General features: G+C 34.1%; 1 protein-coding gene across 1 annotated transcript; it reads left to right on the top strand.

Moving 5' to 3' along the window:
- Positions 1-2,185: 2,185 nt before the first annotated feature.
- Positions 2,186-13,521, top strand: LOC149080614 (hatching enzyme 1.2-like). The gene is made up of 9 exons (XM_089238676.1): positions 2,186-2,498; positions 3,570-3,609; positions 3,720-3,764; positions 5,533-5,612; positions 6,097-6,172; positions 6,256-6,373; positions 6,924-7,099; positions 9,145-9,384; positions 13,333-13,521. Exons 1-9 carry the CDS (start codon positions 2,277-2,279, stop codon positions 13,443-13,445), a joined length of 1,110 nt encoding a protein of 369 aa, XP_089094802.1. The 5' UTR covers positions 2,186-2,276; the 3' UTR covers positions 13,446-13,521.
- The last annotated feature ends 654 nt before the right edge of the window (positions 13,522-14,175 follow it).

Consider the following 14,175-nt stretch of genomic DNA (forward strand, 5'->3'; position numbering starts at 1 on the left):
ATAAAACTATCCCGTTCCCCCCCCCCCGCCCGTATTTTCAACGAAACCTACTTGAATTTTTATTCTTTAGTGAAATCAAGGATTAAGACTTTTTTCATAACTTAAATTATACTATGATAATTATGACTATAAATATAAATATTCATTTCTCCTATTTGTCTCTCAAGCTTTTTTTCCCCTGAAATACATTTTAACAAACTGCTATTTGCTGTAGTACATCATTTCACGGTATTGGAAATTTTATAGTGATTTTAGCGATAATTGACAACTTTTTCGGTGACAATTGGAGATATCCCGTATTTTGATACTATAATATATATTTATACGTATTTTGATTATATAATCCGTATATTTAGGATCCCAATGTTCAGTATTTTTATCGAAGAAATATAGTCACGTATTTCTAACAAGAATTTTAGGGAAAAACCGTTTATATCGATATGAACTTTTTGTTTCACTGTGCTACAACTGGTTCTGGTCCCAAAGTGTTCTATTCGCGTAGTCTTATTCCACATTTCCACAAGGGCCGTTACTCAGCATGGGCAATGCCCCAGTACTCCTGGCTTAGCTGGAGGCTCTCAAGTAAGCTAATTATGTGTGGATAGATTATCATCTGGGTCCCGGATGATAAGCTGCCACTGGCTACTGCAGCTCACGGTACGACCCTGATTTTCAACCTCGTTTTAACGGAGTTCTACCGTAACGTATTTTAGTAACTGATAGTTTTAATCAGTTATTAAGTTACTTATCAGACCGCTGTGGTGGTCGAGTGGTTATAGTGACGGACTCGCGATGCGAGGATCCGGGTTCGAACCCCACAGTGGTGGTCGGCTGAAGTTGGTTTTCTGCGGTTCCCAACTTCAAGGCGCAAATGCGAGCCGATCTTCAAAATGTTGTAACTTCCGAAATATTTGTCTCATCCTAAAACGGAAAATATTTTTCTTTATCAGCTTTTCACAAGGAATCACGTGTGTAATTATTGGGCGGTCGATAGTGCACACCCTGTATACAGGTGTCAGGGCTAAAGGTATCCAAAGTGGTAGCTCATACTGAGAGAACCACACTGGTTATGTAAGTAATGCACCGCGATAGGAGATTGCTCAAAGTTTCGCACTATCGACAGCTGCTTTAAGACGCTTTTCACAGCAGTTACACACTCACTGGTAGCATGGACACTTCGGTCGGCCGAAGTTGGTTTTCTGTGGTTCTCCAACTTCAAGGTGAGAATGCGAGTCGACCTTCTGTTTAAAAAGTCTCTCCACAGCGAGCAATCAGTGCAACAACATTTTATATTCACGCATAATACGAACTGGCAAAAAACAACCAGTTGTTTGCTTCCGAATTCGGAAGCCAGATGTCAGCATTTCTGGAACACATAACAGACATTCCTCCGAAACGAAATTGACGATGGTACACAACACTGCGCATTCCATCACGCATCAATTCGCGAGAAGTTTCTCACAAGCATGTTTACGACGTGCATGTGTGGTGTAGTAGTAATAGTAGCATGTGGACGCCACAACATGATGTTCAGTGCGTGCTTTGTCTAACTGATTTTAAATCTGTGACGCATGTTAAACGTACGAAATGAGTGAAATGTGAAGCCTCTAACATGATTTTAAACAGCGTATCTCTGCAGCAGTTCGTTTAATAACACTTCAAATGCTATCAAACACTTGACAAGACATCGAGTACGGGTTGGACATCTGCAGAGCCACTAAAGGTGATCACGTTGAACCGGTTTTTTGAACTTTATTAACCTACAAATAAACTTAGAGTTGACCCCTTTAAAGAAAATGAAACTTAAAGTAATCATGGGGGTTCTGGTACTATAAGCCGCTATTTTTGGATATCTTTCGTCCGGACAACCTGCATCTACATAAAATGTTACGAGAAGTGGGGAGGGGGGGGGGGGGTTAGAAAATGTTTATATATTAGATAAGAAATTTTCTTATGAATTTTTTTGAGAAGGTAATATTTTCACCCTAAATATTGCAACTTCATTATACCCGAGGATCCGAAAGGAAAAAAGAGCTTAAAAATTAGCCTGGATGTGCGTAATGATAACGAAAAGTCAACTAGCAGCACCAATGGTAGCTGATGAGCTTATAGACCATTACCTACGAGAGTGATACTTTGTGGAAAAAGTTTTTCACCTTCATTCCATAGCGATCAATAACCTTGAGACTCATTCCGTGGCGTCATCGAATGCGGGTCACCTTATCACCTGAGTGCTGTATAAAATCTTTGCTTCGAATGTTAATCACCTAGGTCCGATGAAGACGTTCGCTTTGAAACAAACTATGCTCTCTAGCTTTACTTATATTTTATTTTATATTATTCCTAGTTTAAGCACCGTCGCTAACGCTGTAAGAGATTCCATTCAGGTGAATAGCGGTAGCAGTAGTAATAGATTGGATTCATCCTTTGACACACCACAATCTGCAAATTTTCTCTCGTTAAGAGCCCGAAGTTTCCAGCGGAAGAATAAAGACGAGGTAATTTGAGAAGTAATTACTTCGTTGTGTTCAAGTCACTGGCCTTAATTCACATTTCTTATCTCTGCTAAATTATGATAATTACGAATAATATTTCTAGAGATTTATGTGCTTGTAAGGATTCAAATCCACTCAAGTCTATCCATGATCGATAAACAATTTTATAACACCGTAAGTTTTACATGAGATGTATTTCAGAGGTAAAAAAATTAAATTAAAAATTGGCCACGATTTTTTCTATGTGCGACAAACATATCATTACTCATTTTCTTCATCATTATTGCATTAAGATGTTGGATAAACATGCGTGAGTAAATGATAATATAAAACATATCGATAAATTTATTAGTTGATCGACTGATCATGAGGTTTAGATTTCGAGAAATGATGTCATTTGTGATTACTACTATGTCTTGCAAAATTCTAGATATAATATAAAGTATTAGAAAAATATATTATATGGGTGAGAGATAAAAAAAATAAGGATAAGCTCCTTAGATCTTATTAAAAGACCCAATCTTCTTATTAAAACGGAAAATCAGAAACTCAAAGCAGCAGACTAAATTAATACCATTTAATGCTAACCAACTTCTTTGAGGAAAACCAGAAAATAGTCAAGTGGAACATATCGAATTAATTAGAATTCTACGCTCATCGTTTACGAAAATTTATTTCTAAACATTCCTGTAAATTCCAATTTGAAAGCGAATTCGTACTAATGTAGACTGACGCAATTGGATTGCAACCGCTAAGTTGAATTCAATATTAAGATAGTTTTCTCGATACTAGCAAATATTTCAACATGGACCGAATAAAAATTGAAGCGTGATAAATTGAAACAGAGGTGTCCCTAACCGCCAAGGAGATGATGCGTTCAGAATTCGATCGATGATACCATCAATAGAACCAGCTCAATAAACGAAAGTCATAAATATTATATGAACGGTTTTTTTATTTTTGGATGTGCTCAAGTGTATCACTGAAAACTGACGAAGCTTATTGAAATGTTTTAGATTTTGTAATTAACACTATTTATCAGAATTTAACAATTAATTTAATTTATTTTTTCAGGTGAAATTCCAAATACCTCCTGTGGTAAACTTTCAAGAAGGTAAAAAAAGAGTAGTTGTTACGTACTGATCTATTTACAACGTTTTATAGATACTGGAAAAGAAAACCATCTCATACGCCATTACTTACTTTTTTCTCCCAAACTTTTAGGAGTGCCACTCACAGAAGAAAACTTTAAAGAAGCTGAGTTGATAGGTATGTTGAAAACACTTTTGATTTCAAGAAATAATTTTACTGCATGAAAAAAAAAAAAAAAAAAAAACAACACGACTGTTATTATAGCTAAGAAGCCAGTCCAGGTGTTAACCAAGACAAAAAATAATTTCTCCCAATTCTGCTAGAAGTAAGAAAATATACGTCATTGCGTTCGGAATGTTGTGCGGACTAGAACTGACACAAATCCTATGAGTACGGAATTAGCATGAATGACAAGTCCCATTACTTTGAGATATAAACTACAGTAAGAATATTTCCCCTGAAATAAATTACCACATATTAACCAGGTATGTTTGGTTGGATATTTCTGCTAGTAACCGTTGGATAAATGTTCTTTATCTTCTTTATTAAATCTAGTGCATCTCTTTTCCATGGTTGTTTTTAAATTTATATTCCAATAAGTGTCAAATGATTTTAGTCTTATTGATTTAGTATGGCCATTACCCTTTTGCTAATGACAAGCTAGGCAGCATTAGCAATTAATTTCAGCAATGTTTCCCCCCTTTCATGAATTAAACATGAACATACTCAATTATTTTTGATGCTCTGATAATTTATTTGGTTGGTGCACTGCAGACCTGATAGAGAGAGAAAGCCAGATGAAGTGTGTTCAAATTATTGATCGTTAATATCGAATTCAATTTTACGTGATTTAGCATTTGGATTCACGAGTTTTGATCAAAAAAATTTTGTGGAAAACTTGTTTACGGCAATTACTGTTCAAGCTTAAGAAGTTGTCGAAGTTTGCTTTTTTTATATTGTCAGTATATAACTCAGTTTTCTCTGTTGATGTTTTTGAGTGGTCTGAGTTACAAGATGAATGGTCAAGAAACTTGTATATTTGCGTCAGTATAAATATATAGAATCCAATCAAAAATAAAAAAAATTGTTAAATGGATTTACTCACTGGAATTGATTTAATTAACATGAAAAAAGGGTAAAACATTGTCTCAAAATATTTTAGGTTGACTAAAAAGATAAAAAAGCTATCATTTTTCATGAAAAAAATGTAAAATATACATATATATACACAAATACTTTTCTGATGCATTTCCCCCCTTTTCAATACAAGTTATGAATATTACTGGAAGTTTAAAGGCGTTAATGTGTGTGTGTGTGTGTCTGGTTATTTGAAATCATTTTAATACTAATTAATATTTTTTAAATTGATGTAAAATAATTAGATTCGTTATCAAGTTTAATGTGCCCATATAGATTGCAATATTATGTATGCTATGTGATGTATGACTGCTTTTAACTTAGCGAAATCTTCACATTTATTATATAACTTTAGTAACTTTATACGTAACTAGCTATAATACCCGGCGCTGCCCGGGTATTATAAAAGTGAGAAACCATTATAAAGGAATAAAATATTATACATAATACTGGCAGCATCAAAGAAGTGACAAACCATTGTAAAGGCACATGCATGCCTGAAACGTATTGCCAGGGAACCACGGTTACCAAAGTACACATTCCGAAAGTGATTGTTGAGGCCCATAAAAAACCATTGTTACCAGACAGTTTTTCACCCATTTCGGGCATGTGCCCTACTCTGACGATCTTTTAAAGTAGCCTATCGTTCAAGTCGGTTCCCGTTTGGTATATATGGAAAATTTGGCAACGATTGATCCAAAATTGTAGATTTATATAGAGAACATTGTAGATTTACACACACACACACACAATATTAATTTTATATATAGATTTTGATTATGTTTATGAATAGTTCGTTTTGTTGCAGATATTGACGAGGTATACCCGAATCCTGACCCAATAACAACATCAGGATATTTAGAAGGGGATATTTTAGAGGATCTCAATGTAAGATGTTTTCTGTATATTCCACGACGTGGACTATTTATTTTTAAATAACTTCATTCGTTCAGCATGGAAATGGTGTGTTAGGAGTGAATTCGTTTACTCTCTTTTGAGAAACGCACAAGATATTTCATTATACAATGAGAAGAAATGAATAACTTGAAGCTTCTGGAAGCTTATCGAAACTAGACCAATGTCACAAATTCTCTATTCCATAGCTGTGATCCCTTGCAACAAAGTTTTCTGATTATTCTTTGTTTGATTTAATAGTATTTAATATCATAAAAATTACCCGTCTTCCCAGCTACTAATTTCGTACCCAGCCATGCATGTGAATGTGTCGTTGTTCTGTGTTTTTTTTGAACCGTCACCATATTAAATTCATTGAATAGCAGTTACAGATTGTTTATAAATTTGAACGAATAAATAACAAAAACAAAACATAATTTATTCATGCTTTATTAATTTTCACTAAATACATTTTCAGTCTCGCAATGCCATTCGAGGATCAGAATTTCTATGGCCAAATGGAAACGTTCCCTATCTAGTTTCAAAAAATTACGGTAAGTTCGAAAGAAAATATTTTTGGTTAGATATTAGTTATATCATTGAACATGTCACTGTTCAATTCATTTTTTATATGCAGATGAACGTGGCAAAAACCTCATTGCAAAGGCAATTATGGAATATCACAACAAAACCTGTATTCGTTTTCAACCCAGGTCAGATGAAAAAGACTATGTATTTTTCATTCCTGAAGGAGGGTAATGTTATAATATTTTCAAATATTCATTGATATTAAATAAAAATACAATACAGCTGTAATATTCTTTTACGCGTGATGCTCAGCTTCTCATTCGCAGATTGCATTGAATATTTCCGTGTTAGGGTGGCATATATTGATGACCTCTACAAAATATTAACTCCGCTGACGATAATTTAAAAAAAATGTCGAGTGCTAATTTAAAATTACGAACAAGAGTTAGGAAATTGATAAAATATTTTTGCCAATAATGAGCAGAAAAAAAAAAATAAGTACCCCATAAGGTCATATATTTTACTTTCAAACTTTATGACAATTTTTACATTCGAGCATAAAAAAATTGGTGTCAATGCTTTCAATATTTGAGGCATTATCAAATTATAGTTCACGGGATAAACGAAAAGATAAGTAAAATGAACAGCTCTGAAATAAGAAACAATGAGAACTAGACGCTGAAACACAGAAGCTGATACATTATGCTGTTGTATTATTTGTTGAAATCATCAATACAAAACGAAATTTTTGAGAGATTTATCCAAATCCCATTGCAGGTGTGCGTCATTTGTAGGAAAGATAGGAGGTGCTCAAGGCATATCGCTCGGAAAAAACTGTTATCATAAAGGAGTATTTATGCACGAAATAATGCATGCTTTAGGATTTATGCATGAACAGAGTAGAGCAGATAGAGATGACTACGTGACTATCAAGTGGGAGAATGTTCAACCTGGTGAGTAAGAATGAGAAAAAAAAACTTAGAATTCTCAAAAAGAAACGATTCAGAAGTTCAAAAATGATGCAATTATTTTTAGTCTGAAATTCGGAATAAAAGCCAATTCTTCGCAGGAAAAGTGTCCACTCGATTTTTAAAATCACAAATACAGTATTTTCAGTTACATTTTATGAATAAAGTGCTTAGGCATATTTTAGAGAAAAATTGTTTTGCTAGATTTCTCTAAAGTACGAAACTTGTCAAGCTGATAATTTCAATGCCAAATTTATGCAGTCAGTTTCCATATTTTTATTTAATCCGTAGAGTCGCAATTTTTTCGTGAAGCTTATGTTTATAGTACTTTATAGCCTGTATTGGAAGTAAATGATCACTGCGATCAAAAACCATGAAATATTGACTTGACAGGATATTGATCACCTTCTTGAACATTATTTCGAAATTATTTTCATCGGTTCTATGAATAATCTGGGTTTTTTTTAAGGGTTAAAAAAAAGCGCTATTTCTTGAACGATGCCAGATATAAGATTAGCCTAAAGATTTTTTGTTTTTAAAAAAGTATCTCAATGTTTTTATGTATCCAATGTTTTTAGTCTGAGAAGGAAAGTTCGCATGTGAGTTATATTCGTCATCTCTCTAAATGCACATTTTCCCCTAAAATCAATGACAAAAATTTTTTTGATACCTTTAAAATAAAAGGAAGCATTTAATATTTTAACATATTTTTCCATGAAATGAATAAATTAAAAAAAAAACCTACATGTTATGTAGGATTTAAAGCATAATGATCACGCAAGAGAATCAACAAAATGTTTCTTGTATATTTAAATTTAACTATGCACTCAACAAAAACATGCGTTCATCAGAATTATTTATGATTTGTTCGCATTCCTTTCAGAGCAAATAAAGTGTTTTGTTTTGTGAATTGTGCTATGCGGAATATTCGTACAAGTCATGTAGTATTCTGTAAATCAGCGATAAATTGATTTCCTCCTTCAATTGAACATAAGTAAACGAGATATTTTGTAGTTTTATTTTATTTTTTCACGTCCTTTAAGAAACCCATTGAACCCTGAATTAATTTAACTATCAGTTTTTCATTGAATTTTTACCATAGAGAAATCGAAAACAAGTTTTTATCACAATTTAATAATTACATCTTAAGTAGATGCGTTTTCAAGTACTTTGGTTCCTCTATCACTTGCGAAAAATAAAAAATTCCTAGAGATGCGTAACTGCTCAACACACCCACACAGAGACTCGTATTTTTCTGGCCATCTTCAAGCTATTTGAGGAAAGTTAATTTTGACTGTCCTTTTGAGTTCTATCAATTGTTGTCCTACTTAATGCGATCGTTTATGCAGTATATAATGGTTTTGGAGTACGTTTGTGTTACAAATTCCCAAATTACTTGTAAAACTTTATGCATGATAAAATGCTGACGGCGTAAATAAAGTTGGTACATGAACTTATGGTGAGAGTAATACTCATTTGAAGACAAATAGAGAGGGAAAAACGATGCCTCTCTCCGCTGATATATGAAGCACGAAAGACGTTACCAAGAGGAAATAAAGATGAAGTTTGGAAAGAAAAATTCACAATGCCTCTATGGGGAACTGAACCATCAACCGCTCACAATCCGGGTGAGTGTTCTACCATTAAGCTACAGAGGACTGGTATTTTCTTTCCTTAGAGCATATATGGGAACTGAGAACTGAATGGGACTGCGCATGAACAGCTTCCGGAATCAGGTAATAGCTCTAAACGACAATAACCCCCAGATGGCGACATTCAGAGAGAAACGATCTCTCAATGCGGTGGTTCGATTCCCCACAGAGGAATTGCAAATTTTCTTTCCGAACTCCATCTCTATCTTCGCTTGGTGACCAGTCTTTCGTACTTTGAAGACATATAGTTTGAAAAATGCAGGTTGCCATAAGCTCCAAGCAATACATAACAAAATTATGTTTCATTTGGTATTTTTTGGAAGATAAAATAAATTTACAGTATGGTTATATCATCTATTACACTTATTTTCCTTTTAGGTCGAGAAATAAACTTCAAGAAACATGACTGGGACATTATTCAAAATTTAGGAGAACCATATGATTATAGTTCTATTCTCCATTATGACCGATTTGCGTTTTCAAAAGAACAAAATAAACCTACAATAGTTCCTAAAAAGAAAACAGCTTCAATTGGACAAAGACTAGGATTCAGCTCTATAGACATCAGAAAAATAAATAAACTATACGGGTGTGATGGACAACAAACAAGTGAGAAAGGTATATTTTCATATATTTCGTGCATACATACGGTATATGTTAAAATAAGCAGAAACACGTGTTTAATCAGCATTTTTTGTATGAACAAAAAGTGGGCAATAATAATGCACTTAATGAAGGATTTCACGGATGATTAGTAAGGCTGGAAAAAAAAAAAGAAATCTGTTTTTGACTATTTGGAAACCCCACATCCGAGTTAAAATTAAAATGAACTGTAAATTTAAATACATTAAATATTCTACTTTATTCTTAAGAAGAACAAATAAAGGCCTCCACACATACTCTTTCTCATAAACGAATAATAAAAATTATGAATTTTTGCTTACTCATGTTTCCAATTGATGATTTTCCTTTAACAACAGAAGATAATGTGTTGTACACCGTGTATTATTTCATATTTTTCATGAAAAAAAAATATTCGCTACTGTTTTGAGAAAAAAGTTTTTAACAGCGGAAAATGAGTAAGCACATAATGTATATTTAATCCTCTTATGAGTTGAATACTTATTCGATGTTTGAGTATTTCTCTTGTATACGTCTATTTGAAATGCATATTGGAAGAATGTTAGTCATCTTATTCAAAATGTCATTCCATCCAACAATACAAATTTTCAAAAACAAGAAGAACCATATTTTAATTTATTTAAATCTGCATATTCATATTTATTATATTGAAATTATCATTAAACTAGTGACTATCATGTTTACTAGTTGATTAAATGACGGAGAACGGAAAAATTGAAAGTTTGCTTAAAACCCTTAAACAATGAAAAAAAAAAAAAACGTGAGTTAAAATGTATATTTTTTTCGATTATCCCATTGATAAATATTTTTATAATTTTCTAGAATCATTTGCATAAAATTTCTCACTTCAGCAACACATTTTAATTCGTTCGGTTGCGACAATCTGCCACAAAAATTGATCACGTGCATGATATACACTTACTTTTACCATTATTGAATAAAGAGCTGTCACAAAACTCGTTTAAAAACTTTCAATTGATCGAAACGCAATCTTCCGAGTAAACAAGTTTAGTTTTACAATCAATTATTCTTTGGTCAATATGGTTAACAAAACACAAAATCTTTTCAATTAAATATATATAAATATATACTCCTATTGAAAAAAGCTTCCAAAAAGACTCATTTCGTCATTTACCAGCAAAATTAACCCCGCAAAAGATATTTAGAAATAAATGAGCAAGTGAATAAACAAATGCGCCTACGCATACATTAAGGTATGCGTAATTAATAATTGCTATTCGATAAAAATGTTAACGAACACATATCCCATTAGCTTAGGTGGCGAAATAATTTACTCGGGGACTTTTTTTCTTTCTCACTATAACGCCTGAATTTTGTTTGTAATGTTGCCGTGAGCAATGTGGGGGGAAAAAAGGAATAAACGAAGGGGAAAACATCGGGGGAAAAAAGCTTTTCCTCAATTACGTTTCAGCCGACGATGAGTTCCAAATAATTATGTCGCAAAATTCACGACGTTCCTTGGCAGGATAGAGAGAGAGAGAGAGAGAATGTGTTTTTAAAGCAAGCGAGCATATGTGTGTGTGTGTGTGTGTGATAAACAGGAAAAAAAAACCACAAATTGTGTGAACTGTTTATGTATAGCTAACAGAGAATACGCTAATCGACTTTCTATGAGTAGTTCAATATTAATCATCAGGTAACGCAAATAAAGGTATGTAAATATTATGAACGGGCCGGGCCGGACTTGGGCGGGTGCGAAGGGTGTGGACTCACCGGGCCGCTAAATTTTAGGGGCTGCAAAACGGCATAAAAGTAATTTGATTACATTTTGACTTAAACATTTTTAACAAAGCAAATAGCTTAAAATTCTGGTCAAGAACTCTAAAATTCAGACATCGAGTCCTCTGGGCTAGGGTTTCCACATGACCCCCTCTCCCCGCGCCAAGCCAAGAGAAGAGGGATGCAGATAGATCCTATATCCCGTGCGCTGAACCAGATCGATACGATAAATTCTTTTAAAATTACTCAAAATTACACGAGGGAGGCATTATCATCATGTATATATATATGTCATCATATATATATATATATATATCATGTATCATGTATTGAATTTTTAATTGGGTTGCTGTAGTTTTGAAATATATGACATCCATATTTTTTATGGGCCTTTTTTTTTTCTTAGCAACCTCGTTGGGCATTTTGCCTGTTGTGACGTTGTATTTGTATTTTAAAGCATTTGAAGAAAGTATTTGAAGGTTTTGAAATGTATAAATTTTTTCAAACTTTAAAATTCATAAAATTCTAACGGATGATCAGATATCGATGTTCGAGGTCACTTTTTAATAAAACATGCCGCATAAATATTTCTACAAAATTTCAGAATTTTTGGTGTAGTAATTTTTATTTGTTCACGTTTACTGAATTTGTTCACGTTTACTGAATTTGTTCACGTTTACTGAATTTGTTCACGTTTACTGAATTTGTTCACGTTTACTTTTTTGTATTATTCATGCTTGCCCGGCTGAAAGACTATCTAGTTGTGGCCCCGGGGTAGATAATCGGTTGTCTAGCCTCACGGTCCCCCCCACCCACCTTTAGGCGCCTGTGGGCGCACTTGAAATTCTTTCGCTGGGCAGCGGGCATTATTGTTCAAATTTATTGTCGAATGGCTTTCTCAAATGTTTTTTATGACCATGAAATAGTAGTTTGATATTCATTATGGGTGCAAATGTGAGCCTCGTGCACCACGGGGTTCATGGTTGCTGGGAAGTGTGGCGAAACGAGTTTCGCCACACTCCCCAGCATAATACTTAGAGGGCCGCAAAATACTTAAGCCCGCTCCTGTGAAGGGGTGATTTTAATCCGTGTCAGTCCCGAAAGACACGCTGCTTCTAACATGAAGACGAATTAGAAATCGAAAAAAAATGTCACTCTTTTCACTCACCAACTACATGTCAAAGTAACCAACAAGATATGATTCAGTTTAAAAGATCACGGTGAAAAGTGCTCTGATAGTATTGACATACGAAATTGTTGCTACAGGGAATGCAATGTCAAGAATATTTATATGAATTCAAACACGAAAGAGCTTTTGAAAAGTCGGATGATTCACATTTCTGTATGTTTTCGAAATAGATTTCGAGGAATCTTTATATTTACCTATTTCTGTGTGAAATTATGTAAATTTATACAGCTTCCCCTTTCGTCCTCTTCATCGTTTTATGTCATCGTTCTTTCTTGGAAACCCTCACAAAAATATACAAATCATCACTGTTTTCGAAGATACGTTTAAGGAACTAAAAACGTTTGGAAATCTTTCGCGTTATAATTGGTGCTAAATTTCTAAAGTGTTAATTCGTAAAATCATCATACTACCGATTACTGTTTTTGATTTTATGCGTGATTTAAATAAGTTTCATCAAACTACATCAGCAAAATTTTAGTTTTCCAGTTATATTTTTGAACGAGATAAGATAATTTTGACAGCTTGATAATTGGACAACTTCATAACACATGAGCGTAGTAGCTCCTCGACCTGTTAGCATGAAACAAAAATAGTAAGTTATACATTAGATATACCTGGTGCATAGGTAACAAGGCGTACGGTATTTTACTGGCGAACTGTTGATCCTAGAGGCATACTTCTAATTAGAATAAGTATTAATTACTGGGCTAATTTACAACCACTTCGCGCGAACTGGCCAATTTCGGGCTTTGGCAATAACATATAGGCTATATTTATACATTGGCGTTCGCAAAGGGTGGGGGTTGGGGTTCTTACCCTTCCCTCAGGACGAGATTATAGTGTTATTTTGCAGGAAAAAAAGTAAACCCCCCAAGCAAAAAAATTTTGAAACACCCCCCCCCCCCCGAGAAAATTCTGCGTACGCCTATGTATGTGTGCATATAATGTATATACATACCTATACATATGTTAATTCAATCCTTTCTTAATTTTAGAAAGCTGTTCGGACAAAAGTGATATTTGTAAAGTGTTAGTAAAGAATCACATGTGCCAAAGAGATCGCTTGCGAATGACGTCTAAGTGTAAGAAGTCTTGCAAATTTTGTTGAAGATGTAATCAACTGTTCTAATGTGCTGGTATCAATTTTATGTCCTCTTGAAATTTTTTAATAAAATATGTTTACCATAAAACTTTTTGCGTAGTTTTGTATTTTCTGTGCGTAAAAAAACAGATACGCCTGTTTACCATTGGGTGCTCGAGTGGCACAGTGGTAGGATGTTCGTGTTCCACTATGAAGGTTACCGTCAAAGTCCACGGGGCCCATATCCGAGCAAGAACATCAGAAAAACATGTTCTTTACCTACCGGGCCTAGGGCGATCACCTTAATTTCCCAACCAACTCCACTGGTTGGAAATTGCCGTATGGCGATGTATGACCGGAGTTGGTGTGCTGTAAAATGTTTATCATTGAAGATTTATTTCATCCTCTTTGAAGTTTTAATGTTAGACTGGCGAGATTAATTTAAAAAAAACCTGAAAATGAGCATAGCTTGAAAACGCTGATAGTGTTGCTATATACAAGGTGATTCTAAATTCATGGGACCAACTTTAAGAGATGATATAACACTCTTAAATAAGCATTTTTAGTCTTAGAATGTGCGGTCGAATCGCAATAGCAAAAGCGGCAGAGGGTGTTTTTAGAGAGTGCTCAACAGAACTTCAACAAAAGCAAATATATTTTTCTGACAAATTTGCTGCAATAAATGCAATCAACCATTCGAGGGCGCAGGGTATTGTAATGTAATAGGCCTTCTCATGGTGCAACCTGGTTAACGCAA

This window comes from Pholcus phalangioides, unplaced genomic scaffold (assembly GCF_987345545.1).
Source record: "Pholcus phalangioides strain wild (caught in Gottingen) unplaced genomic scaffold, Ppha-v1.0 ptg000011l_1, whole genome shotgun sequence".
Taxonomy (NCBI): Eukaryota; Metazoa; Arthropoda; class Arachnida; order Araneae; family Pholcidae; genus Pholcus; species Pholcus phalangioides.